The 25,888-nt window shown below is 53.1% G+C and overlaps 12 protein-coding genes across 12 annotated transcripts; 5 read left to right on the top strand and 7 right to left on the bottom strand.

Moving 5' to 3' along the window:
- Positions 1-113: 113 nt before the first annotated feature.
- Positions 114-2,282, bottom strand: BKA58DRAFT_466824 (major facilitator superfamily domain-containing protein). Its single transcript, XM_046175038.1, has 2 exons — positions 1,811-2,282; positions 114-1,742 (listed from the first exon to the last, which is right to left on the bottom strand). Exons 1-2 carry the CDS (start codon positions 2,005-2,007, stop codon positions 350-352), a joined length of 1,590 nt encoding a protein of 529 aa, XP_046030074.1. The 5' UTR covers positions 2,008-2,282; the 3' UTR covers positions 114-349.
- Positions 2,283-3,211: 929 nt separating this feature from the next.
- BKA58DRAFT_112249 (uncharacterized protein) lies at positions 3,212-4,618 on the top strand. Its single transcript, XM_046163948.1, has one exon. It carries the CDS (start codon positions 3,318-3,320, stop codon positions 4,524-4,526), a length of 1,209 nt encoding a protein of 402 aa, XP_046030073.1. The 5' UTR covers positions 3,212-3,317; the 3' UTR covers positions 4,527-4,618.
- A 1,733-nt stretch (positions 4,619-6,351) lies between these two features.
- On the top strand, positions 6,352-8,781 carry BKA58DRAFT_409534 (uncharacterized protein; the record flags this gene model as incomplete). Its single annotated transcript, XM_046172153.1, has 3 exons — positions 6,352-6,829; positions 6,893-7,484; positions 7,539-8,781. 3 exons carry the CDS (start codon positions 6,352-6,354, stop codon positions 8,779-8,781), a joined length of 2,313 nt encoding a protein of 770 aa, XP_046030072.1.
- A 373-nt stretch (positions 8,782-9,154) lies between these two features.
- BKA58DRAFT_378913 (uncharacterized protein) lies at positions 9,155-10,561 on the bottom strand. The gene is made up of 2 exons (XM_046169760.1): positions 9,874-10,561; positions 9,155-9,761 (listed from the first exon to the last, which is right to left on the bottom strand). Exons 1-2 carry the CDS (start codon positions 10,083-10,085, stop codon positions 9,347-9,349), a joined length of 627 nt encoding a protein of 208 aa, XP_046030071.1. The 5' UTR covers positions 10,086-10,561; the 3' UTR covers positions 9,155-9,346.
- Positions 10,552-12,454, bottom strand: BKA58DRAFT_378909 (HECT-like ubiquitin-conjugating enzyme-binding-domain-containing protein). The gene is made up of 2 exons (XM_046169759.1): positions 11,619-12,454; positions 10,552-11,279 (listed from the first exon to the last, which is right to left on the bottom strand). Exons 1-2 carry the CDS (start codon positions 12,408-12,410, stop codon positions 10,620-10,622), a joined length of 1,452 nt encoding a protein of 483 aa, XP_046030070.1. The 5' UTR covers positions 12,411-12,454; the 3' UTR covers positions 10,552-10,619.
- Positions 12,455-12,565: 111 nt separating this feature from the next.
- BKA58DRAFT_466820 (3-beta hydroxysteroid dehydrogenase/isomerase family-domain-containing protein) lies at positions 12,566-13,958 on the bottom strand. Its single transcript, XM_046175037.1, has 2 exons — positions 13,440-13,958; positions 12,566-13,390 (listed from the first exon to the last, which is right to left on the bottom strand). The coding sequence occupies exons 1-2, from the start codon at positions 13,914-13,916 to the stop codon at positions 12,740-12,742; spliced, it is 1,128 nt and encodes a 375-aa protein (XP_046030069.1). The 5' UTR covers positions 13,917-13,958; the 3' UTR covers positions 12,566-12,739.
- Positions 13,959-14,532: 574 nt separating this feature from the next.
- On the bottom strand, positions 14,533-16,041 carry BKA58DRAFT_306971 (ubiquitin-conjugating enzyme/RWD-like protein; the record flags this gene model as incomplete). Its single annotated transcript, XM_046167138.1, has 4 exons — positions 14,533-14,775; positions 14,829-14,833; positions 14,916-15,700; positions 15,749-16,041. 4 exons carry the CDS (start codon positions 16,039-16,041, stop codon positions 14,533-14,535), a joined length of 1,326 nt encoding a protein of 441 aa, XP_046030068.1.
- Positions 16,042-16,431: 390 nt separating this feature from the next.
- Positions 16,432-16,945, top strand: BKA58DRAFT_309600 (Sybindin-like protein; the record flags this gene model as incomplete). The annotated part of the gene is made up of 2 exons (XM_046167253.1): positions 16,432-16,553; positions 16,603-16,945. Coding segments are annotated over 2 exons (465 nt in total), but the record flags the coding sequence as incomplete, so codon positions are not given.
- A 294-nt stretch (positions 16,946-17,239) lies between these two features.
- Positions 17,240-18,465, bottom strand: BKA58DRAFT_466818 (uncharacterized protein). The gene is made up of 3 exons (XM_046175036.1): positions 18,334-18,465; positions 18,028-18,286; positions 17,240-17,978 (listed from the first exon to the last, which is right to left on the bottom strand). The coding sequence occupies exons 1-3, from the start codon at positions 18,357-18,359 to the stop codon at positions 17,367-17,369; spliced, it is 897 nt and encodes a 298-aa protein (XP_046030066.1). The 5' UTR covers positions 18,360-18,465; the 3' UTR covers positions 17,240-17,366.
- A 521-nt stretch (positions 18,466-18,986) lies between these two features.
- Positions 18,987-19,840, top strand: BKA58DRAFT_112163 (uncharacterized protein). The gene has a single exon (XM_046163947.1). The coding sequence runs from the start codon at positions 19,141-19,143 to the stop codon at positions 19,828-19,830; it is 690 nt and encodes a 229-aa protein (XP_046030065.1). The 5' UTR covers positions 18,987-19,140; the 3' UTR covers positions 19,831-19,840.
- Positions 19,841-20,529: 689 nt separating this feature from the next.
- BKA58DRAFT_466816 (uncharacterized protein) lies at positions 20,530-22,587 on the bottom strand. The gene is made up of 2 exons (XM_046175035.1): positions 21,162-22,587; positions 20,530-21,101 (listed from the first exon to the last, which is right to left on the bottom strand). Exons 1-2 carry the CDS (start codon positions 22,183-22,185, stop codon positions 20,761-20,763), a joined length of 1,365 nt encoding a protein of 454 aa, XP_046030064.1. The 5' UTR covers positions 22,186-22,587; the 3' UTR covers positions 20,530-20,760.
- Positions 22,588-22,731: 144 nt separating this feature from the next.
- Positions 22,732-25,288, top strand: BKA58DRAFT_112128 (uncharacterized protein). The gene is made up of 2 exons (XM_046163946.1): positions 22,732-23,667; positions 23,721-25,288. The coding sequence occupies exons 1-2, from the start codon at positions 23,034-23,036 to the stop codon at positions 24,995-24,997; spliced, it is 1,911 nt and encodes a 636-aa protein (XP_046030063.1). The 5' UTR covers positions 22,732-23,033; the 3' UTR covers positions 24,998-25,288.
- Positions 25,289-25,888: the final 600 nt, after the last annotated feature.

Genomic DNA, 25,888 nt, shown 5'->3' with positions numbered 1-25,888 from the left:
AAGCTAAGAATTCGCGTCGCTTGGGGACTTTTCGTTCATAGTGCGTGTACTAACACGTATAATCTCAGTGCCCAAATCGATCAAGTCACATCACAGCAGCCAATTGTGAAAGCTTTGTCAAGGCAGATGGCTGGCTCATGAACCAGAATACGATGTTTTGCTATATACTCATACAACCCAAGAAGCAGAGTGCGGATACCAACACAAGGAGACCGATGGATAAACAGCAGAACACACTACAGACAAACGAAAGAAAAAGAAAACACACAATGTCGACGCGCTATTGGTACATCAAGACATACAACTGAAAGATGATGATGATGATATCCCAACATCGATGGTGTATCAATCAAACCTCCTGGACATCCTCCAAACTAAACTGCTTCTCAGCATCAGCATCAAAGCACGTCTCCCAGCAGAGAACCTCGCTGGGGAAATCCTTCTCCACACTCGGTCGCTCGCGGACGAACCACGCTAGACCCGCACCTACGATGCCGAAGAGTGCGAGGCAAGTCCACAGAGCGAAGTTTGTTGTTTGCACGCTGAGGTCGTCGCTGAAGTAGTAGCTTGTTCCACTGACTGCGACGGCGAAAGCCTTGAAGAGGCTGGCGATTTGCATCATGCCGACGACGGTGCCGGCGGAGAAGGCATCGGGTGTGGTGTTGAGGACGAGGAGGGACACGACGACATTTGCGCCGCCGGTGAGGAGGTGTTGCGCGAAGATGGAGAAGGTGGAGATGACGGGCTCGAGGCCGGAGCAGGTGACTACGATGGCGAGGATGGGTGTGAGGACGTAGGTTGCGGGGAGCATGGCGGAGACAGAGCGGTATAGTTTGACCAGGCCGTATTTCTCGGTTGCGTAGGGGATGGCGTAGAACAGTACCATGCCGGCCATGCCGCGGACACAGAGGACGACGATGCTGAGCCACTCGCAGGAGATGCCCATGCCGCCTTGGTCTGTGCTGCTGTGTCCGAGGTGGGGGAGGACGACGTCGAATGTCGAGGCGTGGAGCGAGAGGAGGCAGAAGGAGGAGAGGAGAACCATGAGCGAGGGTGCTTGGAGGAATTGGGAGATGGTGATGGGGTCTGGGCGAGCAAAGTCGACGAGGGTGACGTTGGTGTCTTCCGAGTCACGACGGAGGAAGGCGGCCTTTTCACAGTCCATGTCGATGGGGTCTGCTGAGCGGTCGTTGTGGTGGGGAAGCGTTTCCTTGAGGCAGATACTCGCCGTGAGCGCGATGCCGAACAGTACGGCTCCGCAGGCTAGCTCAGAGCCCAGGGTTGGGTAGTCTTGCCAGACCATGTTGTATGCCTGGAGGCTCTCCGATACCATGAGTTGCATGATCGGGCCCATGGAGCCACCAAGGGAAATAGTAGGTAGCCGGGCGACGTTCTTCGCCCTCTCCTCTGCCGATGTGCTCAAGTCTCCAATCATGGTCAGGGTTGTGCATACGATGGCTGAGCTGACCATGCCAGCGAAGAAGCGAAAGATTGTGCAGCTGACGAGACTGGTCGCGAATCCCATGCTCAAGCAGCATGCGAACATGCTCCAGAGCCCGATGAGCGTAACGCGCCGTCTTCCCATGCGGTCGGCGAGGTATCCCCAGAATAGACCTGTTGTTCCACCAAATGCATATGCGCAGTCGAGTATACTTCGGAGGTATGAGGAAGAGAGGGTGCCGCAGTAGTCGGAGGACGAGAGGAGCATTTGGAGCTGTGGTTGGAGACTTGATGCCATGATGCTACACCCATGTCAGCACAAGTCGGAAGAAACGGGTCATCTCTCAGGAGATAGTATCGTAGAACTTACGCCTCAGCAAGAAAGATGAGGTATACCAGCATCAATTGCATCCGCCGCGACTTATCCGCACCGTCTGGCGCGCTGTGACTCTCCATCTCTTCCTCTACATCCCGCTCCTCCTCTTCCTCGACCATAGCGACCTTATCATATTTGCCCAAATCCTTGACCGGTATTAAAGACCTCGTTCTTCTGTGAAAACCCAACATCTTGCAAAAACTCAAATAATCGACCCGAAAAACTCGTTTGCGAGCGCTTCGAATGCGCGATAACGCGATGTAACCGCGAGGGGAGTGAGCGTGTAGGCACGAACCAGCGTGAACCTATGAGAGATTGTAACGGCCGCGAGAGACCTAAGGATAAGCAGCGAGAGGGAGAGAGCGACAAGAAAGACGAGAGCGATAAAGACTCGCCTCGGAAAGAGAGAGGGTTGAACAGTCAGAACGACGACGGCGGCAACGGCATCGCGAGGGGTTTGAGCTCGACGGGGCTCATGAAACGGAACTATACTGCCCGGCGTCTTATTGGCGTTGGCTGTTCCCAAAGTTTGGGCGCTAGTACGTTCAGGGTCAAGTCGCTTAACGCGGAGCACGCTGATGTCACATGGTGGTTCTCCTGATCCACTGCGCGCGGGAAACCTGCATATTCCTATAATAGGTCCCCTCTTTCGCGGTCATGGCTTCGACGTTGGTTTTGGCGAAGACTGCGATTCTTTGCCTGAAGCAATGTTGCGCGCGCAACTCGAGATGGACGTTTCAAGAGCCGCGTGCAGCGAGTTGTCTGCATCTTGTCATCCACACGCGAAATTAGGTTTTTGCTTCGTTTGGAAGATACTTGGCTAAACATGGTGCTGGGATATAGAGGCAACGGAGGTACGCCGCGCGCCGATAGGATCGTTGCGGAATGTAACAGCATCCATCGCACTACCATGGTGCGCGTATCTATGGATTGCTTGTGACGCTACATATACCAATACTAACGTATAGCATCAACCGATATGCGTGTCAAGATTACTGCATGTCTCTGGCACATATCACGCCCTAAGCATACTGCGGCGCACTCTCAATCTCCTACCAGTCACATGGTATAAAGCGATGATCCGCCAAAGATCTGCGGTATGGAGCTAGAGTGTACTGAATTCGTCCAGTTTAAATGTTGCATCAGTGAAGCGCATCGCGCAATCCTCATGGTCATGTCGACAAGCGAGCCATTCGAGTTAGTAACAGCTTGCGAAGCATGATTTCGGGACCATAGGGTCGATGGTGCGTGTTCAGGAATACAGCGAAAGGGCTTTTCGCTCTATACCTAGGTAGAGTTTCCGGTACTCAGATACAGTGTCGGATTTGAGAGTGAAAAGTTCGCATTGGGCGATTGTACGGTGCCGTGGTTCGATGTGGATAATCCACAGAAGCTCATGATATCCCATTATAGTATTCGAGTTCTACGTGGTATATTTACTGCATCAGATCGTCTCTTCTTGTGCAGCCACAATACCACGTTGATCATATAAGTCATTATTATGTCCATTTCGTCCCTTCAGATGTTGAATGATAACTCCACACATAAGGTTCCTCGAACTGGCAACTTCCCCTGCTGCCTTCGGGACAGCGTGATACCATCGGAACCGACAGGTCTTCCCACACCGCCAGCAACCCCTGTGACCCGCTCATTAGCAGATCTTCCCGCACCTCCAACTGTCAGCTTCCCCTCCCGCCACCGGGATAGGGTAATACCATCAGAGCCGACACTTCCTACACCTCCAGCAACCCTTGTGTTCCCCTCACCGGCAAAACTTCCCGCACCTCCAACATTCTTCCAACACTCCATACCGGCAGAAAGCTTCATCACTACGCCATGGTGGACATATCCTTCATTAGCAGAATACTGTAGCATTCGATCGATACTTCTGCTATATTGGCATATCTTCAATCTCGTACTCGAGTACGAATGCAGACCTTCTGTTTACCACGTCCAGTGGATGAAAACTGGATGGAACAGGCCTTCAATCATCACCGAAGTTCCATGTCGAGATAGCAATGGAAGCTTAATGTATGCCATTGGTTCTCGGGCCCATGGTCCTTCGGTATCCCTTCTCGACCGACTTGCGCGCAATAAGCATAATCACTGTGACTTCAGCATCCAGCTGTTTCTGATCTACCTCGAGCCTGCCCTGAAACGGATTGGAGCGACGATAACTTGGCTCACCGTCCAATCTAAGCCTATCATCATCCATCACCTGGAAGGGGAACCGCCGGATCCGTTTGTTCGCCACAGTGTCTTCAGCATTACAACCCGAACCGGAGCGGAATACATTGCAGACTTTACGATGGAGCAATTTGGCTTCAACATCGAGAATTTGCTGATGCACAAGAGTTATTACGAAAACATGTACACTACGCACCGACAGAATCCACAGCCGAGTACTGAAGAGATTGAAAAAGCACGGCGAGGCGAGTTTAAAGATTGGAATGGAAAGGGCTGCGTTGTGAGAGAAGTTTGTAGCATTATGACCTTACATCGATGGAACTCCTTGGATGAAGGGACGAGGTTGCTGGCGTTGGAGATTCTAGTTAGACAGATTTCTGCGCGCCGATGGGGTTGGCATCCGGATTATTGTACCGACCTAACGTGTAGTGAACACTTCACACATGCCAGAGACCGAACGAATGCGATGCCGCCTGCAGTCTACGTTGGTATAGAAACGAAAGATAGCACAATCTTAACGTAATGTCGACTTCTAGCTTGTTCACTTCTATCATTCCCTGTAGCTGGGCAGGTGTTCAACTTTTCCCCAGAAGGGGGCTGAGGAATTAGCATAAACGATCGTAATAGCGAACAGCTCATATTTCTGAGGCGTGATGCCAGCGACCAGGATGCTATGTAAAGCTTACTAGCGGGGCATTGCAGCATGTTAATACATGTTAAGGACTATGTGATTTTTGGTAGTGTGTTGTACTAGGTATAGAGTCGCGTTGGAGGCTTCGGTGATGTCTTTCGTAGCAGTGTAGTCAGGATAGTGTCGTAGGTTAGAGGAAAGAAGGATGACTACTTGAAGCCGGCGGCCCATGTGGTCGGAGTATGAGTGCAGAGTGATGTGACGAATCATCGGTGCGTGCTTTTGCAAAAGGAAGGAAGTGCACTGAAGTCTAAGGTGGACGGAGTGGCTTGCGATAGGAACAGACACTTCGAATGCTAGCCATTACGACGTAATCGGTCAGAAACATGTCCACGCTTAAATATCCGGCTTTTGTCCGCAGCGAGTCGTGAGAGAGGGTGAATCCAACGTCTGGGGGTGGCGACCTGCGTAAAGTGTAAGACAACCAACACGCCTATACTTAGTCCCGGAGTACCCCGTCATGGGTCTTATATGTGTGACTCCCTCAATATCAACATCTCTCCGCCCTGCATGCGCAGCCCTATAAATCACATGCAGGTTGACGACGTGTTTTTGGCCCCCACGATTCCGGTGAAAGGCGTCCTGTGCGATTCGCCCAATCGAAGGATGCGGGATACGTATGGGCCGATGTCCAGAACATCAGGACACGGTGCAATTGCGCAGCGACGGAAAAAGCGGGTAGGACGGCGTGCGCAAATGTGCAATTCCAGGGAGCGGGGACGGCGGGTTTATCAGTAGCGACGTGTTAGTTGTGTTTAGCAGCTGATCCACCAGAAGTGGTGAGGATGGCGAAGTCGATGCATCCATGCACAGCCCTGCCGCCCTTCAAAGCCTCCACCCATAGGGCGCCTGATGCCATTCACCAATGATACGCGTGCACTAGCAGCCGTTCCTGCGCTTCTTGGGTTGACCGGTTTCTGGCCAGGGTTTTGTCACCGCTGGATGGAGGACAATTCTCGTGGTTCAGTGTCTTTTACCACAGTCGGATTGCGGTGAGGGATGGAATAGTTTTCGCAATCGCCTCCCGTATCAACAGAAACGGCAGAGATACTCAGAAGACGGAGTGGCTGCTATTGTGCAAATGGGCGAATAATGGTATGCAGCTCGTATTCAGGATCCGAGCAGGGGCTGACTGCGCGGAACGTCAGATGTCCGTGCACTGCTGCCTGGAGTTGGACTCCACTTGCTGGAGGAAGCGACGACAACCCGTTCCTTCCCTCTTGAACCACCTATCCCCCCAGCCCGCGCTCCTCGATATCTCTTCTTGCTTCAAATCCTAATCCCTCAGGCCTCCCTCCTCGTCCTCTTTTTGCACCGCAGACCCGCCGCCCTTGTGCCTCTTTGCCGCTCGCCGCCCGTCTTACTCCACGTGCTGCGCCTTCCTATATACCTGCACGTCTCCTCCGACACCAGACCAGAGGACTCAGCGCCCTTTCCTCGCTCGCTGCATCACCATCACTACTCTAGCCTATCATCTGCTAGCTTCCGCGGCCGCAAAGGTTCCACTATCCCCGGTCAATGAAAACGTGATCTGGGCTCTGATAACCACTCACACTTGGTCCCTTTGGATCGCCGGGCTTGGGGAACTGTGCAGTCCGTGACTCACCTGAGGCCGCCTTTCCCACTTCAACCGGTACGACGACCAGTCATACTCAACATGTCTGCACCCCACGACCAGAACCGTCATCCCCGCCGCCGTCCTCTTAAGGGTTCCGCATCCCCTCTGAGCACCCATGGCATGCAGCTAAGGAAGAGCGGTACTTTCTCGTCGCCAACCCACATATCGTCCGACATCTGCGAGGTGGACCGATACTTCATGCCCCGCCGCTCGCCAACCAACACTGACAGGCTGGAAGAGCTAGTCAACGACTCCATCCAGGACCCTAGCGTGCGTCGTGTCACCAACCTGCTCAAGGACTTCGAGGCGAGGGTCGCTGGCCATAAGAGCGCTGCCGCCGGTTGCGATCTTCTCAACGATCCGGAGGTTCTTCCTGTCCCGAGCTTTGTCCTCGACAGCGCCTCATTGGACCACACCCCAATGGACATCGACTCAAAGCCTACTGCAGTTCGACGCAGCCCCCACGACCACGCTTCTGACAGCGGTCTGGGTTCCAGCATCAGTGGATCGAAATACGGTAAGGAGTCACTGCAGCCACCCGTCTTGGACGAGAACGCCCCACATACTAACATATATAAAGACGAGATTCGCTCCCAGCGCTCGAGCGTCCGTGAATCCATCAGCACTTCAATCAGCTCGACGCACTCGGCTGTCACCAGGTCTTTCTCCTCGCTCAGTACTTCCGACGAGGGTCACGTGCTCGGCGAGCACACGTGCAAGCAGATTCACGACTACATCGTCAAGCCCATTCTCGCCGAGGAGTCTCTCAAGGACTTCCACTCCCTCGTAAAGGACGTGCCTCGACGCATAGGTGAGAAGCACATCCGCAACCTCCGTGATCTCGAGAAGACCCTCATCTTCCTCGCACCGGTAAGTGGATCCACCCGTTGTCTTTCTCAAAGTGCAGAAGCTTATTGCATTTTTCGTGGTTTAAAGGAGCTGTCGGCTTCCCCGGACTCGTACTCCCGCTTCTGCGAACGATCAATCCAACTCTTGGCTACGACCGTCCAGTACATTTCCGAACAAGACCGGCGACTACCAACCGACCGCCCTTATACTGACGGCTACTTCCTCGATTTGATGGAACAGATTAGACGATACGCTTCAATCATGGCTGCTACAAGAGAAAAAGAATCCAAGGGCGAAGACCTAGACGAGATGGATTACTCACGGTATGACCGCGCCGCCGACTTTCTATTCGCCCGCACTAATCAAAAACTCTACAGCGATGAGAAGATCACCCTCCGCGGTGGCATCAGCCACAACGGCCGTCCTGTCGAGCTCGTCCGGGAGAAGAACGGCAGCATCGTGCCCATCTCGGAAGATGCCTCAAACGCCTTCAGGATCAAGCGTCGTCTGTCGGACGCAGACGAGGACAGCATGGACGAGGACGAAGTAACCCGCTCCATGGCACGACGACGCAAGTCTGAGAAACCCGGGGACGTAATGCACACTTGCCGTGACTGCAAGAAGGAGTTCAAGCGACCATGTGATCTGACCAAGCACGAGAAGACTCACTCTCGCCCATGGAAGTGCTCCGAGAAGAACTGCAAGTACTTCGAACTCGGCTGGCCGACTGAGAAGGAGCGTGATAGGCACATGAACGACAAGCACTCTGCTGCCCCCGCTCAATACAAGTGTCTCTACCACCCATGCACCTACGCTTCGAAGCGTGAGTCCAACTGCAAGCAGCACATGGAGAAGGCCCATGGCTGGGAGTATGTTCGCTCCAAGAGCAACGGTCGCAAGAAGGGCGCTTCTGGCAGCGAGCACAGCCCCGCTACCCCTCTCACTCCCTTCATCGGTACACCCATGTCGGCGACCATGACTACACCCATCACGCCCTTCGCCGCATCGCCTCAAGTGCCCATGATCGAGAACTTTGACTGCTATGGCTTCGGAACCCCGGCTATGAGTGCTCACGGCTACCAAGATGACTTCCGCCGTGACTCGATCACCACTGATGGCTCACACTTCACATACTCATCAGGGCACTCGCCCGTTGAGCCCACATCTTTTGATGATGCTGTGACGCCAGAAGACACTCACATCAACCACAACGACATCTACAACGCCTGTGCACTGAACGCAAACTTCAACACTGGCTACCAGCAGCCAACCCCAATGAGCACAGCGTTTGACTTCGCGCCGTTGCCATTTGGGACGAACAACAACATGAACGGTCTGCCACACCTATCACCCATGGCTCAGCCCGACATCACTCTCTACTCACCAGATATGGACGAGGGTTTTGGCGGTGACATGGACATGACCATGCAAGGCTTCAGTCGTCCTGGCCAGGACTTCACGTTGTTCGACACGGCGCCGCCCAGCCAGATGACGTTCAACAACACTGCCAACTTCTTCCCCGATTTCAACCAGGTCGGAGGCCAGTTCGATCCCCAGTACATTGAGCCCACCACTACGTTGGATGACTTGAACTTCATGGGTTTCGGGAACCAGCAGTAATCTCGCACTGCATTGTATACGATTAGCGGGCACTTGTATAGCCGTCTTTCACATCCTGTACTTAAACAGAAGGAGTAATTTTCCATTGAGCGGGCGTCTGGACACTGGGTGTTTCTTTGAACAGCGATTCACGACTGTTATGACAAGAGGAGGAATTGAGAAGATACAATCGGGCACGCATGCATTTACGGCCTTGCTCTTCACTCTCTCTTTTCCCACACTGGGTGTGGGATAGCGCCTCGAACAGAACAGAAACTCCACAAAAAAACAAAGGATCTTTGTTTGTTTGAGCGGGTTTTCATTTTCCCCCTTCTTTTATCTGGCGACTGATTTTGATCTCCCCCCTTCTCCTTCTTTGCGGACTGCCCATTTACGGAGTCTTAAGGCTGCGGTAGAGATCATCAGATAGTGTAGGATAGATAGATAAATAAAACTGGTGGAAAGGAAACTCTTGTCTTTGCAGCTGTTGAGTGGTGATTGAATGCACGCAATACTGCCTACGTCTAATCGTACACAGCTTTTGATCTCCCCGCAGCAAAGAGTCATGAAGTGGCAAAGACACCCATCACTCTGCCCCTAAGCTGAACCCATCCCGACTATGGGTCGCAGCAAACTTTCCCCGGTGCTCCAACCCCATCCTCGTCAGCTCAACCTTTACCTCCAACCCACCACACTCCTCCTTGATGTCCCTTGCAATCCTCTCCTCCATCTTCCTCATGCCCTCATCCCCAACAGCAGCACTTCTGACCCCGAACAAAACCAACACCTTCAGCCCACGCAGACTGTCACGAACGAGACCGATGAAAGCGGAGTTTACGCCAAAGCCAGGGAAGTAAATCTCTCGGTACGGGCACTTGAGCACGGCTATAGCGCTGATTTGTCGAGGGAGCAGTGTCTGGGCGAGGTACTTGGAGAAGTTGGGGAAGGAGCTGAAAGCGAAGGGTGTGGATTTGAGGGCGATGAGGTGAGTTTCGGTGTAGCTAGGTGGACGGTGAATGTTAGCTGGGGTGTACATTGGATGGGAGATTGGTCATCGAGTAAGAAGACAGGTAGGCAGGTAGGTATATGATGTGATGTGATATGGGTACGTACAGTTGACGACAGACTTGCAACAAAGCAAGCTTTTGTGTAGCAGTTTTACGTCCGCCGCGTCGCGGGAAGTACTCTCGGCGTACGACTTCGTGGGTGTGGAAGTCGCGGTGGGCGCTGAGAACCAAGTTGTAGATGTGATTACGAATTTCAGCTGGCAGACGGAGGACACGTGAGTTTTGCGTGTTGGCTTGAGCGCTGTGAGGATTTAGCATATCGCATTCACATACTCAGTGGGCCGAGGGCTATTGTGTTTCCATAAGAACGTACATGGCGAGCTTCTCGGAGTCTGCGCTGGATTGCAGCATACTGAGCGCTTCTTCTGGAGCCGTGGTGGCTACATGATCATCTAGACCGACAGATTGCGTGGATTGGCATAGATGTCGTAGTCCAGTGTCCACATTGAACTAGCCGGTCGAAGTGGTTGATTGAGTGTTTGATGATGATGTTCTTGACTTGGACGTGGCTTTTGACCTGTACGAAGGAAGAAGAGGAAGCACAGATTGAGTCGAGTGAAGGGACTTGCACCATCGAAGCGATGAGCGGTGAATGGGCGGGCGAAGTGGCGAGGTAGGCGTTTGCTCTTACCCAGCTAGCAATCAGTACTGGCTCCCAGACTGACAGTTAGTCTCATATGATATATGTAAACGAACAATAAGAGATTGGTAGGCGCGAGACGAATGAATGCTACAGTATAGATTTCGTAGAAGACATAAATATGTGTATACTCATCAATCCGTTTCATCGTGTCAATCAACATCCTCCGCCGGTATCTCACCACCCAACCCATTCCCGTTTCGACCCGCTTCCTCCTCCCCGCTTCCGTCACCCAACCCCGCCTCAAGCACCTCAAACCTCTCCAACAGCCCAACATCCCACCCCTGAAACTTTTTCGCCGTCGGCGGCAACAACCTCTGACTCCCCTCCAACCCTTTATTCAACTCCTCATACAGATCCGCCGGAAACTCTACGTCCTCTATACTAGCACTCTCCGGCTCCCCCGGCTTCAAAGCCTGCCAAGTCTGTTTCTGGTAGAAAACTTTCATTGTGCGTGTAGGATCGAGACGACCAGGCGTGGGTATGGAAGAGGAGAAGAGGAGGTCGGGGGTGAAGACCCAAATGAGGAGGGAGGGTATGGGCGTGTCTTGGGATTCGTCAGGTGGTGCGGCGGTGTGGATATGGAATTTGCGGAGGCCGGTGTTCTCGATGAGGTGGAGGAGGCGGACTGATATCCATTTCTGGACTGTATGCGTAGTTGGCGAAGATGAAGTGGTTTTTGCAGATCGTATGCTGATAGCCCATTTTTGTATTCGCCAGCCGTCGGTTGTAGGATCTTGGGCGCCGATCGTGTGGTTGCAATGTTTGCATTGGATTAAGTCTTGATCGGTGCCTTCGGGGGAGGAGGAAAGCTGTGTCATGTTAGCATATGCAAGACTGAACAACAAAAGCCAACAATGTATGTAGAATGTAGCCTTGGCTAAACCTGCCAATCCCAAGGGTCTGAGGGGATAGAGACAGTGAAACGCCAGGCCGCTGACTCGATGGCGCCGGCAACCCATCAGCCTGGGGAAGAGGGTACATCCAATACCGAGAGTACGTGTATGAGCCTATCAATTTAGGGCGCTTGTATCGACGATGAATGCCACTGAAGAGGCGAGTTCGCCTTCTTTGCGCCCATACATGTTGCGAAGTCATGGAGTGACGATGCAGGAATCGCACGACACGGTTGAAAGAAGGTTGTAGCTTACCTGTGCGCCTTCGCAATCCGACTCTGCCAGTAGAAAGCTGGCCAGATCAACGAAACCTACACCTCCAACAGCCTGCAAGCGATTCCCAGCCGCGTAACCCTTCTGACCGACGACGTTGTCATGCGTGTGGTCGTGCAAGTGATGCTCATCTGGCTTATGACAATGCCAAAAGTCCATCATCTCAGCCCAATTCTCATTAGGCAGGTCTCTCCACTGTTGAATCTTTCCTTTCACTACAAGGATACTGTCGCAGCTCTTGCAAGTTATCTCCACGTCCTTTGCATCGTTGAGCGAAGCGCCATCCCATGGCACAATGTTGGCCTGTCGGTCTTCGCGTTGCAGTGTTCCCAGAAGGTCGCTTCCTTCCTTCTCTTCCAGCTGAAGACGCAATGTCAGCTCTTTGGTTGGAGGCTGTGATGGCAGTTCAAGCGCAGCATCGCCTCCGCCTTTGACATTGATAGGGAGACGTATTGACGCAGACTGGCCCTCATGAGATACGGTGATGTAAGATCCATCAGACGACAGCTTCGCGTCCGTCGACCGGGAGAAATTCGTGCGCAGCGATGCGAACAGCGTAACTGTGCGTATATGCAGCAGCAGTTCGGCGTAAAGCGTTATGGAAGTTTCGTTGGGCGACATGGGGCGCGCATTGTCTTCGTCACTCTGCAGTAGGTTCGGCGCGTGGATTTTGGTAGGCTCGGGCGCAGGCTTGGGATTCATCAGGTCTTTGATCGCTTCAGGAGAGAGGCCGAGAGCTTCGTATGCTGACTCGGGAAGTAGCGGGCGCGACATACTTCGTGATTGCGCGCCATGGTGACGGGCGGGGTGAACGTGGGGTTGGGGAGGTCGCTGAGCTACGCGCGCGACGAAGTTGACTTAATCGGGAGTGGGTCCCGCCTTAGGGATGTTCTAGCTTCATCTGGCCACGACAGTGTTCATGTATTTACGAGAGCTTCTCTGGATTGACAAATACGAATATCGTAGCGAGGCGCTTGCTCCATTACTTCAACGTATGCATTGAACATGTCGAGGGCATGTAATTACATTATCTACAAACACTATACACCTACAGTATGGAATAAATCGTCTTCGATAGCCTCTACTCGTATGTTTGTATGAGTCTACTGACCCTTCTTCTCACCAGCCTTCTTCTCCTGCTCCAGAATATACTGTACACCCCTCTTAATACCCTCGTCCAGAGTGACAAGAGGTTCATATCCTAACCGCAGTCTCGCCTTGTTGATGCTGTGGTACTTGGACATGCTGCTGTATTTTACCTGAGCCCTAGTGATATTAGGCGTCTTTCCCATGAGCCAAAAGACATTCTCTAGGATCGTGCCAATTATCCACATGAACTCGGTGCTGAGGTGCCACACGCTACTCAGAGGTATCCGGTCGCCCGCCTCGTGCCACACCGCACGCGCAAAGTCCCAGAAGTATACGGGCTGTCCGTTGGTGATGAGGAAGGCTTCGCCGTCGACGCGCTCGTTGTCGAGAGGAATGCTGGGGAGGCGTTTGTGGGTATGTAGGAGTGCGATAGCGGCGAGGATGTGGCCGTATGCGACGTTCTCAACGTAGGTGAAGTCGAACAGGTTGGTGTTATCGCCGACTTGGAACTTGGTTTGTCCTTTGCGGTATGCGCTGATCATCTTAGGAAGCAGTTGTACATCGCCTTCGCCGAAGATACCAGCGGGACGGATGGCGCAGGTAAGGAAGTTTGGGGAGTTCTCAGGATGGCGGTTCGCTTGGAGGACGGCCGTCTCGGCGTATGCCTAGTAAATCGTTAGCTTCTGAAAAATAACAATGCGATTGTGTGCTTACCTTTGTGGTTGTGTAGTACTCAGGCTGGTCGTCGCCAGTAACAAGCGGCCATCTCTCGTCCGCGTTGACGAGATCGTTTTCGTGGTCGAGGATAACGCTTGCGGAGCTTGTGTACACGAAGCCCTTCACTCCAGACTCTTGCGCGGCCTGTAGCAGAACCTTGGTACCTCCAACATTGACCTTGTCGTGAATCTCAGGCTTCAGATTGAAGTGTGGAGACGCTGTGTGGATGACGGCGTCAGGCTTGATCTGAGAGAACAGAGCCTTCATAGCAGGAGCATCCGTGATGTCGCCATCGTGGTAGGAGACGTTCGGGCTGGCGTTGCGATTCGAGTTGGTTCGTAGATCGAGCACGGCGATTTGTGTCTGGGGGTGACGCTTGACGATCAAGCTGACGATGTGGCTTCCAAGAAAGCCGCAGCCTCCGACGACGAGGACTTTCCCGAGCGATTGAATGGTGTCTGAGTTGTTCGGCATGGTGGAAGATGGGGTGTCGGTGCAATTGGTGGTGCGACGATCAGGGATTGTTTTGCGGAGAGCGCTCGGGGGAACACTGTCCGGGGGCTTGGGTTAGCTTCAAGGTTCCCGCATGTCAGGGTCTCAACGGGCATACTCTCGCGTGCAATGGCGCCGTGCCCTGTACGAGAAGACGAACAGGTGCTCTGCAGCCTACAATCGCCCTAAATTACAATCATTTGAACATGTGAGAGCAATGTAGACTTCTAGGTCGTATACATTTCCAACTGGCCCAGGGAGAGATTTCCCAAGTTCAAGTCGACCCTGCAGCCTACAACTGCATAAAATATTGAGAAACATGGTTTCCAAGGAACATGTGGACGTCTGGGTCAATTGAGATCAAGATTAAATGAGACAAAATATCATTCATATTCATAACTAACGCCGTTATACCGATGCAGTTCCAATAGCCCTGATGAACGCCGTGTAATGCAAGCCACCTCGCAAGGTCGGACTTGGGGTATCATGTAATGTCATATCGAGAGGAGACCGGCCGTTGGATCATTAGTTCGCAGTCTCTAAAAGCAGTTTCTAGATGGCTGTTAGCAGACATCGTAGTGACAACCACGAGTGAAACTCACTCAGCACTATCTTGTGCGGATCGCCGCAATTTACGGTTATAGAGCTTCTTTTCGTCTGGAGTGCCCCAGAACAGCTTTGCAGCCTCGGGGTTGACCAGTGTGCGTGGGTCGTATGCAGGTGACTCCTCCTCGATAGCCGCAATGATGGCTTCGATATGCGATCGCATATCGTCCTTGCGAGCAGCGTCGTAGCAGAGAATCCCGTCAGGTGATACGCGGTGGTGGTAGAGAACCGGTGTCTAGCAAATTGTTAGCGGGTCTTGAGGGATACATCGTAGGATAATCTTGCAACGGCGTCTTCATATAACAGCCGGGCGGATATATACTAGAAATCAGTTAGTGGAAAAACTCCAAAAAGTACGCATGATGGCTCCATTACCCTCAAATCTAACACGCGGTAGAACCTCTGGGAACTTGGGGCTAATGTACAGCATAATCCGGAACATGCCGCCGTCGAGGTTCGTCATAGGTCTCCCGAACAGGACAAGCTGCCATACGAATGGGTTCTTATCGACAAGATCAAGATCCAGAGTAACGGCGTCTTGCTTCTTGTACTTCTCGATGATTTGCTCATACTGGCGCTGGAGATTGTTGGCAATACTCATCTCCTTGCTAACAGCCATCATGCCTTCGGCGGCCCAAGTCTCCATCTCCTTGTTGAGGGTCTCGAAGATCTTGACCAGGCGCTCGCGGAGCTGTGTGTACTGGAATGTACCCTCCATCGCGTTGCCCGGGCCCTCGAACGGCATCTTCTCGAAGCGGTCCCCATCCTTGTTCTTCTTCGCTGCCTCGTCCACGCGAGCTAGGTACGATTGGTAGTACCACAGGAAGCGTCGCTTGCAGAGGTCCTTGAAGGGCTCAAAGGGCGCGTCGTCCCTGCTCGACTGATAGTCCTCTTCCGCGTTGTAGACCGTCACGCCAGACCTCCCCCAATTGATGCCCAGGTATTCTTCCAGGCGATCGATGACAGATATGCGCAGCGACTCGTGTCGGATCTTATCTACGTACGCCTCCTGGTTCTTCTTGTCGTAGTCGGAATTCGCGTCCTCGAAGCCAGGCTCGTTCTCGTAGGGGTTGCTGGACATGAGGCTCTGGATGGAGATGAGGATAGACTCGAGGCCCTGGGCAGACGACCATTCTTCACCACGCTCTCCTCGCCATGTACTGCATTCTGTTAGCGTAGACCTAGGTCGTGCAATCACAGTCACCTACCCAAGAATCGACAGGCAGACCTTGCCGCCCGCGTAAATGTTGGGATTGAATCGCGTACGCCCACCATGGGTAGTTATAGCCGTGACACTCGGGGCCTTGGTCGGGTATTCACGCGCGAACTTGACAGCGAACTCGAAGAAGCCGAACTCGTAGGGTGTGTCAGGTGGGCCGATGATTAGCGCCCGCACATGGCGCACGTCGATATCGCGGCAGGCAACGGCTATGGAGAGGTCGGAGCCGCGCTGGATCTCGCCGAGTTCGCGGGTGATTCTAAGAATGCTCTGGTTGGACATGGTGCGTGGTGGCCTCCCGGCAGCGGTTTGGATAGTTGAGATTCGCGGGGTTGGTGAAGCTCAACGGTCCGCGTTGGCCGGGCTGAGAATATTGAGTGGGTGTGGGTGCCGTGAAGTGGGGGGAGTTTCGAGGAGAAACAGTGGTAGGAGAGCGGGCCTCAACCGTGTGAAGGGCCAAGTACAACACCGTGAGCCGTCAAAGGTGAGTGGTTAGTTGGCTGTGAAGCTGTGGGACCCTGGGAGGGGCAGAACCCTCACCGCTTACGGAACGCAGCCGCAACACCACGCCGCCTAGAGTCGCGATAGTCTGTTCCTTACGCACCGATTGTCAAGATGTAATAAGCAAGCCTGGCGTGTCTTTTGGGTCGTCGGCTAATGCTATAGTGTAGGGTGGTGTTCGCGCTGTTCGTCATCAGCAAGTCTGGCGGTCTCATCTACAATCGCGAATTCCACGCGGGCATGAGCAAGCTCACCAGCAATGACTACCTCATGCTCGCTGGATCTTTCCATGGGTAATTCACAATCTTCTGGGCGTATAGACTTCCACTGATGAGCGTCTAGAATGCACGCCATCACAGCGCAGCTCTCTCCAGTCCCACCCGTCCGCGCGCCTCCTCCCTCTACCACCACACCAAATCTCCAGACCTTTCCTGTCCGCGCAACCGGTATCGAGGTCCTCGAAAGCTCTCACTTCCGCATTCAATGTTTCCAAACGCAAACCGGTGTCAAGTTCTTGCTCTTCACTGAGCCACAGCAACCGAATGTGGACACTATGATCAAGAGGATATATGAGTTATATGCAGATTACGTCATGAAGAATCCGTTCTATACCGTTGAGATGCCGATTCGGTGCGAGAAGTTTGATCGGGGGCTTGACAGCTTTGTCAAAGTTAGAGGGGGATGAGGAGGCTGTACTGGGAATACGATACCACGAACTGGAATGAATAGAAAGAAAGCGGGCCAGCGTATACGGCAGCATGGGAGCGTTCTACTGCGGCATGTATTGTCACTATGTAGTAGTTCGGGAGCACACTAGACACTCTCGTTGCAGAACTCCAGAACATCACTCTTGGGTCTGTAATGCGTCTGATGACCTTAGATGTTTCGAGGGACGGAAGGCCTCCCATTGGGGAAGCCAAGACGTGGAATGCGCGCGGCAGAAGATAGCACTACCAATAAATGGAGACTGTGGTGCTCATTATTTGCTTCATTTCATGCGTGCCGTGCGGTAGACACCAGCTCTAGTCATACAGTAGACGCCGTGAATACTCCTGCTCCCTCTTGAAGCATCAAGACGTTCCTCTTCCTAGCTGCGCTATGTCCGCTTATGCCGTGTCCATCTTGTCTGGGTCGTCGTCCTTCTTGTCCTTGCTGCCGCTTCCACCAGGCTGACCTGAGCTGTCCAGCAGCGGCTGTTTCTCGTCGCCCTCAGCCACCGGCTCGAGCTCCGACTTGCCCTCGGCCGCCTCCTTCGTCTTCTTGTCCTTTTCCTGCCGTGCCTTCTCTTCCTCGAAAGACATCCTCAGCGCCAATGCGAGCTCGGGGTCGACCGACGGATCTACGCCGAACTCGAAGTCGTTGCCGCCGGAAGCACCGCCGCCTCCGCCTCCAGAACCGCTGTCTCCACCAGCATTGGATGCACCCTCTCCGCCAACTATAGGTGTTGTGATCAACGAGTCGCTGAGCAGGTTCGCGCTGGGTGGAATGGTGGCAAGGTAGGAGCCTTCAGCGCTTTGTACGTTGTCGCTAAAGGCCTGGAGTTTCCGCGTGGTGTCGTCGCTGAGCTCGCCGAATGCGATGATGTCGATGCTGATACCACTCTTCTTCATCTTCTTTGCCAGCTTCACCAGGTTCTTCTCGTCCTCCTCGATGGGGCTGCAGTTGAACATGACTATCCGCTGCTTCTGCGACTTGTTCTGTCTGTGCTTGAGAGCCAACTGCATGTACTGTTAGCTTGTATCCTTCCAGATATTCATGATAACGTACAGCCGCGACATTGATGCCAGTCACGAAGTGTGAGCTGCCCTTTATCTTTGTCCGGTGCAGACCGTCCAACACCTTGCCAATGTCCGTTGTCAGGGTCGTGAGGATCTCTGGGGTGTTGCCTCCCATGCTCATGAGACCGACGGATGACTCTGGGTTTGCACCAGTCTTTGCGGAGAAGATCATGTTCACGGCGTCCTGTTGTGCTTCCCATCGCGAGGGTACATAATCGCCATTTCGACTAGCTTCGCTGTTGTCAACGCTACTGAAGTTAGTATGCGATCGATGTGTGAGTGCGTATATCCTTACACTATCATAGAAGCTTCTAACACCATCTTGAAGGCCGGATGTGTGTGGGGTTGAGGTGATTGTTTGGGTAGTTGGTTGGATCGACGGTGACCTTATGATGCTGAGCTCAGGTCGCCGCAGCGGAGGACGGAGGCTGGCCATGGAACCACCGAGATCACGTGCGATGTGACCGCGTCCGCGGGAGGCCGTGCGCGAACTCAAGGAGAAATGACTCAGACAGCATCTACAACACCTAGAATCTTACTCATGCAATTGAACATCGAATATTGCGACTCCAATTCTAAAGCGCTGTGTTGCAATTGTTGTTGCGCGGATTTCTGTCTTGTACTTCGGTATTCTCTCCTAGATTGCGATCAAGCTCAACGTAGCAAACGTACTGCTGAGGTTGTGACGTCGCCCTTGGCGCTGGCGTAAAGACAGACCTGCAGGCTCCAACCTTCCTTCCTCCAACATCCCGCTCAGATTCAGCAGCTGCAACCACCACCACCCGCAACCACATCAAATCTGCTCCGAATCTCTCAAAACTTGTTGCAAAAGCATCAGAAAGTCTCAATAAGTCTCTTATACCACTCAATTCTTCTCCCCAGTACCATCGTCGCGGCTTTTCTCGCGTTGTTTACTGTTCTCCACCACCACACAACATTCGGAAGCCACAACCCTCTTCAACCGCCACCACCACACCCGAGCTTCTCAATATCAATATCAGATCTTCGAAAGCCTCAGTATTTCCTCCCTACTAGCTGGTACTCTCTGGCACTTCACAATAACATCACCGCCGTCGACGCGTTACACATCAAACAACACGCGATGAACAGCATCAAAGGCGGCATCACAGCTGAGGCGAAAGCCAACATGCTAGCCAACCTCGAAATCGAGCTCGACTCGCGAAAAGAGAAACTACGAGCGCAGTGCGATGCGCAATGCGCCAGCATGCAGTCGCGTCTCGAGCGTCGCGTCAACCGCATCCCAACTGTGACGCGCCAAACTACGCTACTAGATCTTCTCAAGGTATCCGCGCCTGCACAACCAGTCGCGACCGCGCCGGCACCAACAACCAAGACTGCGGCAGCCAAGAAGACATCAGCGGCAGCACCTGCACCTGCCTCACGCAAGACACGCGCGGCTCCCACAAACTCTATTCCAACAAGTTCCTCAGCTCCCGCGACTTCCTCCCCAGACATCAGGCGCGCAAAGCCTGCCGCTAAAGCCAAGCCCACACCCACATACGCGCAGCCGACAAAGACTACACGCGCCAAAAAGCGCAGCAGCGACGATATGTCTGGAGAGGACAAGGAGAATGCAGATCTGCCTGTACCAAAGAAGCGCACAAGGGCACCTACTCAGAAATCGGCGCCTGCTGCTGCTGCCGCCCCAACTACGCGCGCAACCCGCGCAGCTTCCCGCACAAAGACAACCACTTCCTCACATGTGCTTTCACCAAAGACGAATACTGCCAACGTCAGAAAGCCAGCTGCTCGTAGCGCCCGCCCCAGGTAGTGTCCATAGACGGAAAACGACTACTCAGCATTTTTTCGGCGTTCGATACCCCATTCGTTTTTAGGCGGCGTTAGATGAGATGGAATGATTTTGTTTTGATTGGAGGAAGTTCGTCGTCTTGGTTGCTTCCCTCCACCCTGGCTTGTCGGCCCCTCGAGTTCCAGCCGCCTGAAAGGGCAGGCTCTCAGGGGCTGAAGATAGCCGGGTGGGGGCATACACCGTAGGATTGTCTTGTTGTTGGGTTGTAAATGTTATTTGGAATTGGTCGTTTTTGTAGTTTTGTATAGCATAGAGCTCCGCGTAGCCTAGGAATGATGAGTTATGATATTGATTCTGCACCAAGAAACATCTGCGTTGAAGAACACATTACCTTGAGAATCAACTACTTGACAGGGTTTAATACAGTGTATGCGGCAAACCTGATGCAATGCTGTCGTCGCTTGGTGGTGCCTGATGTATACTTGACCTTGGATCCTATGCGTTCACTGATATATACCACCATGCATGCGGCAACCCAAATTTACTACAGCCATCGATCAGGACTGCCAGGGGTATACATCGCCCTGGAAACCGCCCGATTGTTAAGATTAAAGAGTACGTATGCTGCAACCCAACGTCCACACTGTTCTTCACTAGTACTGCCAAAAGTATACATCGCCTCGAAGACCGCTCAATTATCAAACTTCAAGACAGTGCATGCTGCAACCTAACGTCCATACCTTTGTCCATTGGTACTGCCAGAAGTATACATCGACTTGGATACTACATACTTATCCAAATTTCACACTGTGTATGCAGCAACTCAACGCAAATTTTGCTCTCCATCGGTGCATATTGCAAGACACATTTGAAGAAGTCCTGTTTCTATTTCGTAGGCTGGAGCATACATTATCTTCACATAGGTATCAAAGCCCCTTCCACGTCCACCACTTAATCCCACTTCATAACCGCCTCCTCAACAATCGGCCTGATAACCTTCCTGCCTGCACCACTCTTGTGCGTCCACACCATCTGCCTAGGCGCCAATTGATCCGCACGATGCCACGGCTGGAAATCAATACCCTCCTCGTTATTCTCCAACGCCTCCTTGACTGTCTTGAAGAGCGAGTCGGCTTGGTCCTGGTCGATGCGTACGTCGTCGCGGACGGTCAGGACGACTTCGCGGATCTTCTCCTTCTCGCCGTCTTTGTAGTGCTTCTTGTACTTGTTGAGCGTGATGGAGATGTCGACGCCGGCTTCGGCAGTCCAGGCGGCGTGAACGGCGAACCAGTCTGGGATGTGTAAGTTGAGTTGTACTTTAAGAATGAGTTGGAAAGGGAATCAAGACTTACCAAAGAGTTCCGCAAAGTCCGTCTTGAGAATCTGCTCATCCATGGAGTATGGAATCGAGGCGAAGCCAATGCTCACGGTAGGAGTGCGCGGAGAGGGGGTATCAATGATATCGCCCTTCCAGTCTCGGCGCAACAAGTCGCGCAGACCAAGGTTGTCAATGTCCTTTTGTGCCTTGCTGAGCTCGTCGTCGAGATCCTCCATGACGTCTTCGAGGCTGTCCTTCTTCCAGTTGCTGCGTGCGAGGACGCGCTTGGAGACTTCAATGTCGGTCTTGGTCGTCTTCTTGCCTGACAAGCCGCCAGAGTCGATGGCAATGGCGCTGAGGACTAGTTCAAGCAGTTCGTGCGGCATGTGGTATTCTTCGTCTAGTTGCTCGAGCTCGTCGAGCATCTGGCGGGCAACAAGTGTAGTGCAGCTTGCTGCTACTTCGAAGACACGGGGTTCGGCGTCGGGAGCAGTGCCGCGGTCTTTGTGGTGGTCAAAGATGCTTAGTATCTCTGCTTCGTTCCACTTCCGCAGCGGGCTGCCATGGTCGACCAGGACTATGCCCTTGAGCTTCTTGCCCAGAGTCTCAGGGTCTTCAGGCAGCTCATCCAGAGTCAACAAGTCTTCATGACCGGGCGTCATCTGCGAATTGTCCAGGGCCAGCCTATTCTCCGGGCGCAGATCAAGCGCATGCGACGGTGTCTGAAGAAGTGCAATGGCCTTCATAGGGTTGTCGGTATGTTCGGTGGAGTGTTCAAGATGGTACGCCCAAGTAAGCGCCGCCGTCATGGAGTCCATATCACCGCCCTCATTGCCCATTACAATCGTCCACTCTGACTCCCTGCCGGCCTGCCAGTCTACCAAGAACTCCTTCTTTGTGGCACGGCTCCATTCGCTGAAGTGGCCTACACCAAGTGGTTTGGCGAGATGCTTCGTCGACGCGTCGAAAATAGCTTGTTGCGGCGCGCTGCGCTGCGGCATGGCAGCGACGCGGCAGGCTGCCAGGAAGGCTGGAACAAGGGCGCGGGCCGCTTTCATTTTGGAGAGATGAACGCGTTAAAGATGCTATAGGTATAGATTATTGTGGATGTCGGAAGTTATCATCGCTCAGGTACGGATGCGCAGCTGGGATCCACAGCTACGTCAACGCTGGCCTAGGCGCGACCAACTGGGCCGTGTTTCAGCCCTGTAGCTGTGAGTCCAGACGCCTGCTCTCCAAAACCAGCCTGCAAGCGACATTTGACATTTGTTGAGTTCGACAAGGGTGGCACAACAATAATGCATGTCTCGAAAGCCCACTGTTTCTGTGCACAACTGGCAGGTTCTGCGCAAGGCGACTAATTGCTTCTTGGTGGCTCCTTTGCAGAGACTGCCGCTGAAGCGACAGCGACGTGCAGGGCTCGTATGATCAAGCATTGGGCGTTAGCCATGCTTAGTCCATGTTTCTTATGCAGGACTCAGCAACCCCAGATATGTCTGCAGTTAAAGAAATATGAGGTATGACGTCAGACGTGATTGCTGGATGGCATGCAGCCACTCGGATCTTCATAGAAGCCGCCCTAGCCGAAGCACTACCACGCGGCTGGTTGGCAATCCGCGCGCGCAAGGAAAGCTTCACTGTGTTTTCCAAGACCCCTCACACGCTCCTATTCCTCAAACCCGTTATTATCGCCGTGCCAACGCGCCGCTTTCCTATCACGGCGCGCTCTTAACCCTGTTCTCACGAGGGATTGCGGAGACGCTGCTGACTGAACAATGAACTAATCCCGTCGGTCGCGGCCGGATCGCTCGCTGCACGCTTAGCAAGACACTACTTGACCCCAACGCCGCACTCTCGCCCAAACTGCTTCCTTTCCTGGGGCACTCTCGTCGCAACCGCTGCAATTATGGACCAAGGCCCACACGAGCAGGGACGACCGTTGGCGTCGTCGTCAACTTCGACAACCACTACCTCTGGTCCCTATACTACCACCACCACGACATCCACCACACCCGGACAGGGAACGAACGTGCAACATTTTGGGCCCCAGTCGACCACCATCACACACCCTGCCGTCACCACAACGACCCACATGCCGTCCGCTCAACCCCCTCAACTACACGCGCCTGCCTCGAATCCCGCCCAGCGCTTGCGCAGTTCGTCGATTCGCATAAGAAGACCTTCACATCAGCCAAGCGTGAATACTCCCCAAGCCACACCTGACCCTGCGCCAGTATCGGAATCCGACAGCACATGGCAAGCCGGCCGAAGAAGAAGCAGTTCTGAACCGCGTCCACCTCCACAGGCCATGGTCGCCGACGACAGCCTAAGACGTCAGTTGACGGGCCCCCATCTACAGCCTCTATATGAGGATGGCACGCAGCCAGCAAACCCTGCTATCGGCAACGGTCCGCCAACTGCCAGCAATGCACGAAGAGGGATGACTCGTCAATCTTCCGCTTTCCACATGCGGCGGCATCAGAAGGACCCAAACCAGAACATGATGGGCAACAATGTTGTCGATGTGCTTGATGTCATTGGTTAGTGGTTTTCAACATGCTGTCTATCGATTCGCAGCCTAATCAAAGTCTAGATCCCGAGATATCCGCCCTCACTACACTGAATAATGTTCAGAATTCGCTGTTCTTGCCCAATTTACCCTGGCTCTATAACCGCCAGCCCACATACGATCTTGGGCAGACTACATCAGACTCCTCGGACGAAGAGATGGGTACAGCTAGAGGGGCCAGACGCGAGGAAGATCAACTCCCTGAGATGACTCAACAAGGCGAAGTAGAACAAGCCGCGCGCGGAGGCCGCGGAGAGTTGCGGCGAAACAACACTATCGACTCAAATCTTTCGACTCTGGAAGAGGGTGCGGGTCATCACTACGCTGTACTTCCACATGGTGCTTCATTGACAGGATGGACCGACGAGGAAAAGGAGGCTCTGGACGATCATGTTCGACATCTTCTCCATTCTCGACGCGCAAGGTTCAAGCGGAGCATGAAGGGCTTCGGACGTTACGTTCGCAACCCTCTCGGCTTCCTCGTCACGTTGTACTTCTTCCTCATCACCTTCTGGGGAGCAGCGTGGGTGCTCTTCCTTATCGGCTGGATCTACGTGGGCGATCGTCAGGCATACTTTGTCGAGATTGCTGATCAGGTCCTTACTGCCCTGTTCTGTGTTGTTGGAATCACCATGTTTCCCTTCCGCATTGTCGACACATACCATATGGCTTTTGTCGCCTACTACGCGCACAAGACCTGGCGGCTACGCAAAGAACGAGGACTACAAGAACTGAAAGATCACAATGAACTACCTACCATGCCGCGGTCGAACGCTTGGGAAACAGGCGAAGCAGAACAAGAAGGCGTAGAGGCTCCCGTTCTCACCGCTGAAGAGCAGAAGAAACTCGAGCACCACCAAGGCAAGCTGGAGAAGTCACATACCTTCTACCGGCCCCACGAGACATACACCCACCACGCCTTCTCCATCCGCCTTCTCATCACCATCATTGTCCTTCTCGACTTCCACTCCATGTTCCAATGCGCACTGGGTGGTACTACGTGGGGTATCTACTACAAAGACCGCCCCAAGGAAGTTACCGCCATCATCCTAAGTTGCAGTCTAACATGCAACATCACCGCGGGCATCATCATCGGCCGTGGCGATAAGCGCAGTCGCAAGAAGCTCGTGGTCGAACAAATTCTCCGTCAAGAAATGACCGAAGAAGCGCTCAAGAAACTACGAAAAGAGCGCGGCATCAAGGCCAAGGGCCTCATGACAAAGAAGCAGAAGAAACAGGTGCAAAAGGAAACGATTGGTGAACCCAAGAATCCATTGGATACAATTCTACATCGTGGATAGCGTAATGTTTTTGGTTCTTTCTTTCTGGTCCTACAATGATGATGGTTAGATTGTATATTTTAATTATACCCTTCCGGCGTCCTGCGATCGCCATTTGTTCTTCGCATTTACTTCGGCCTCGACTAATTCACGTCATGATGTGACCTGTCCTATCGATCTTCCATGCTGTCCTTATCGTGTCCATCCTAAACTACTCTAACTAGTAACGGCAACATGCGTCCCAGAGAGGCTATATGAATCACATCACCATCACAAGTCAAACCAACATGACTCTCTCGGACCTAGATAATTCTCCCAGAAAACCCCGTCGTAGCCTGCAGATCAACATTCGTTAACACAACTAGACAAAATACATCACCAAGACCCCACTTGCCACACTCCTTAAACTTACCATCCCACTGTCTCCAGCCACACCAGGTCTACGGAGTACACCTAACTAATCCCTTTTACCTTTGGATCTGCCTTAGCCGTCGCTGCCTCCTTCAAAGTTCTGGTTTAGGGCATTCGGCATTCCTTACCGACCGCGAGCGCGCCGCACTAACATTAGTCAGTCTAGTCGCAAACTGTAATTTACCTCGCGGCTAACTGACACATATACAGCTACAGGTACAAGTCATGTCCATGGGAGATGCACTGTACTCCACATCCCGAGGGAGCGATTGCCCACAGCCCACGTGCGAGCATGCGGCGCAGTAATGACCTCGTGCCGAGTCCACCATGGAGTCATGCCAACCCCACCCACCAAGAAAACAGCATGAAACCAAGAAGATACCATGCCGCGCCACGCCACGCCGCGCCACGCCCAAGTGCATTAATCGAAGAAGTGTCTAGTGTGACAAAGTAGCTGTACAGATCTAAACTTTGTAGACAGAACAAGCGAATGCGGACTTA

The sequence above is a fragment of the Alternaria rosae genome (genome assembly GCF_020736505.1).
Source record: "Alternaria rosae strain MPI-PUGE-AT-0040 chromosome Unknown BKA58scaffold_2, whole genome shotgun sequence".
Lineage (NCBI taxonomy): Eukaryota > Fungi > Ascomycota > Dothideomycetes > Pleosporales > Pleosporaceae > Alternaria > Alternaria rosae.
Note: the sequence above shows the minus strand (reverse complement) of the source record. Positions and strands in the feature narration are given on the sequence as shown.

What these genes read in the sequence shown, in the direction of transcription:
- BKA58DRAFT_378909 (XM_046169759.1), bottom strand. Translation starts at nt 12,410, where the DNA reads ATGTCGCGCCCGCTACTTCCCGAGTCAGCATACGAAGCTCTCGGCCTC. An exon ending in CGGATTGCGAAGGCGCACAG is followed by an intron (nt 11,280 to 11,618) that starts GTAAGCTACAAC and finishes AACATGACACAG; the next exon opens with CTTTCCTCCTCCCCCGAAGG.
- BKA58DRAFT_466820 (XM_046175037.1), bottom strand. Translation starts at nt 13,916, where the DNA reads ATGCCGAACAACTCAGACACCATTCAATCGCTCGGGAAAGTCCTCGTC. An exon ending in AGTACTACACAACCACAAAG is followed by an intron (nt 13,391 to 13,439) that starts GTAAGCACACAA and finishes ACGATTTACTAG; the next exon opens with GCATACGCCGAGACGGCCGT.
- BKA58DRAFT_466818 (XM_046175036.1), bottom strand. Translation starts at nt 18,359, where the DNA reads ATGGTGTTAGAAGCTTCTATGATAGT. An exon ending in TTAGAAGCTTCTATGATAGT is followed by an intron (nt 18,287 to 18,333) that starts GTAAGGATATAC and finishes TAACTTCAGTAG; the next exon opens with CGTTGACAACAGCGAAGCTA. An exon ending in CTGGCATCAATGTCGCGGCT is followed by an intron (nt 17,979 to 18,027) that starts GTACGTTATCAT and finishes CAGTACATGCAG; the next exon opens with TTGGCTCTCAAGCACAGACA.
- BKA58DRAFT_112128 (XM_046163946.1), top strand. Translation starts at nt 23,034, where the DNA reads ATGGACCAAGGCCCACACGAGCAGGGACGACCGTTGGCGTCGTCGTCA. An exon ending in CGATGTGCTTGATGTCATTG is followed by an intron (nt 23,668 to 23,720) that starts GTTAGTGGTTTT and finishes ATCAAAGTCTAG; the next exon opens with ATCCCGAGATATCCGCCCTC.
- BKA58DRAFT_378913 (XM_046169760.1), bottom strand. Translation starts at nt 10,085, where the DNA reads ATGCTAAATCCTCACAGCGCTCAAGCCAACACGCAAAACTCACGTGTC. An exon ending in TTGCAAGTCTGTCGTCAACT is followed by an intron (nt 9,762 to 9,873) that starts GTACGTACCCAT and finishes CCGTCCACCTAG; the next exon opens with CTACACCGAAACTCACCTCA.
- BKA58DRAFT_466816 (XM_046175035.1), bottom strand. Translation starts at nt 22,185, where the DNA reads ATGAAAGCGGCCCGCGCCCTTGTTCCAGCCTTCCTGGCAGCCTGCCGC. An exon ending in GGACTTTGCGGAACTCTTTG is followed by an intron (nt 21,102 to 21,161) that starts GTAAGTCTTGAT and finishes TACACATCCCAG; the next exon opens with ACTGGTTCGCCGTTCACGCC.
- BKA58DRAFT_466824 (XM_046175038.1), bottom strand. Translation starts at nt 2,007, where the DNA reads ATGTTGGGTTTTCACAGAAGAACGAGGTCTTTAATACCGGTCAAGGAT. An exon ending in CTCATCTTTCTTGCTGAGGC is followed by an intron (nt 1,743 to 1,810) that starts GTAAGTTCTACG and finishes ACATGGGTGTAG; the next exon opens with CATCATGGCATCAAGTCTCC.
- BKA58DRAFT_112249 (XM_046163948.1), top strand. Translation starts at nt 3,318, where the DNA reads ATGTCCATTTCGTCCCTTCAGATGTTGAATGATAACTCCACACATAAG.
- BKA58DRAFT_112163 (XM_046163947.1), top strand. Translation starts at nt 19,141, where the DNA reads ATGAACAGCATCAAAGGCGGCATCACAGCTGAGGCGAAAGCCAACATG.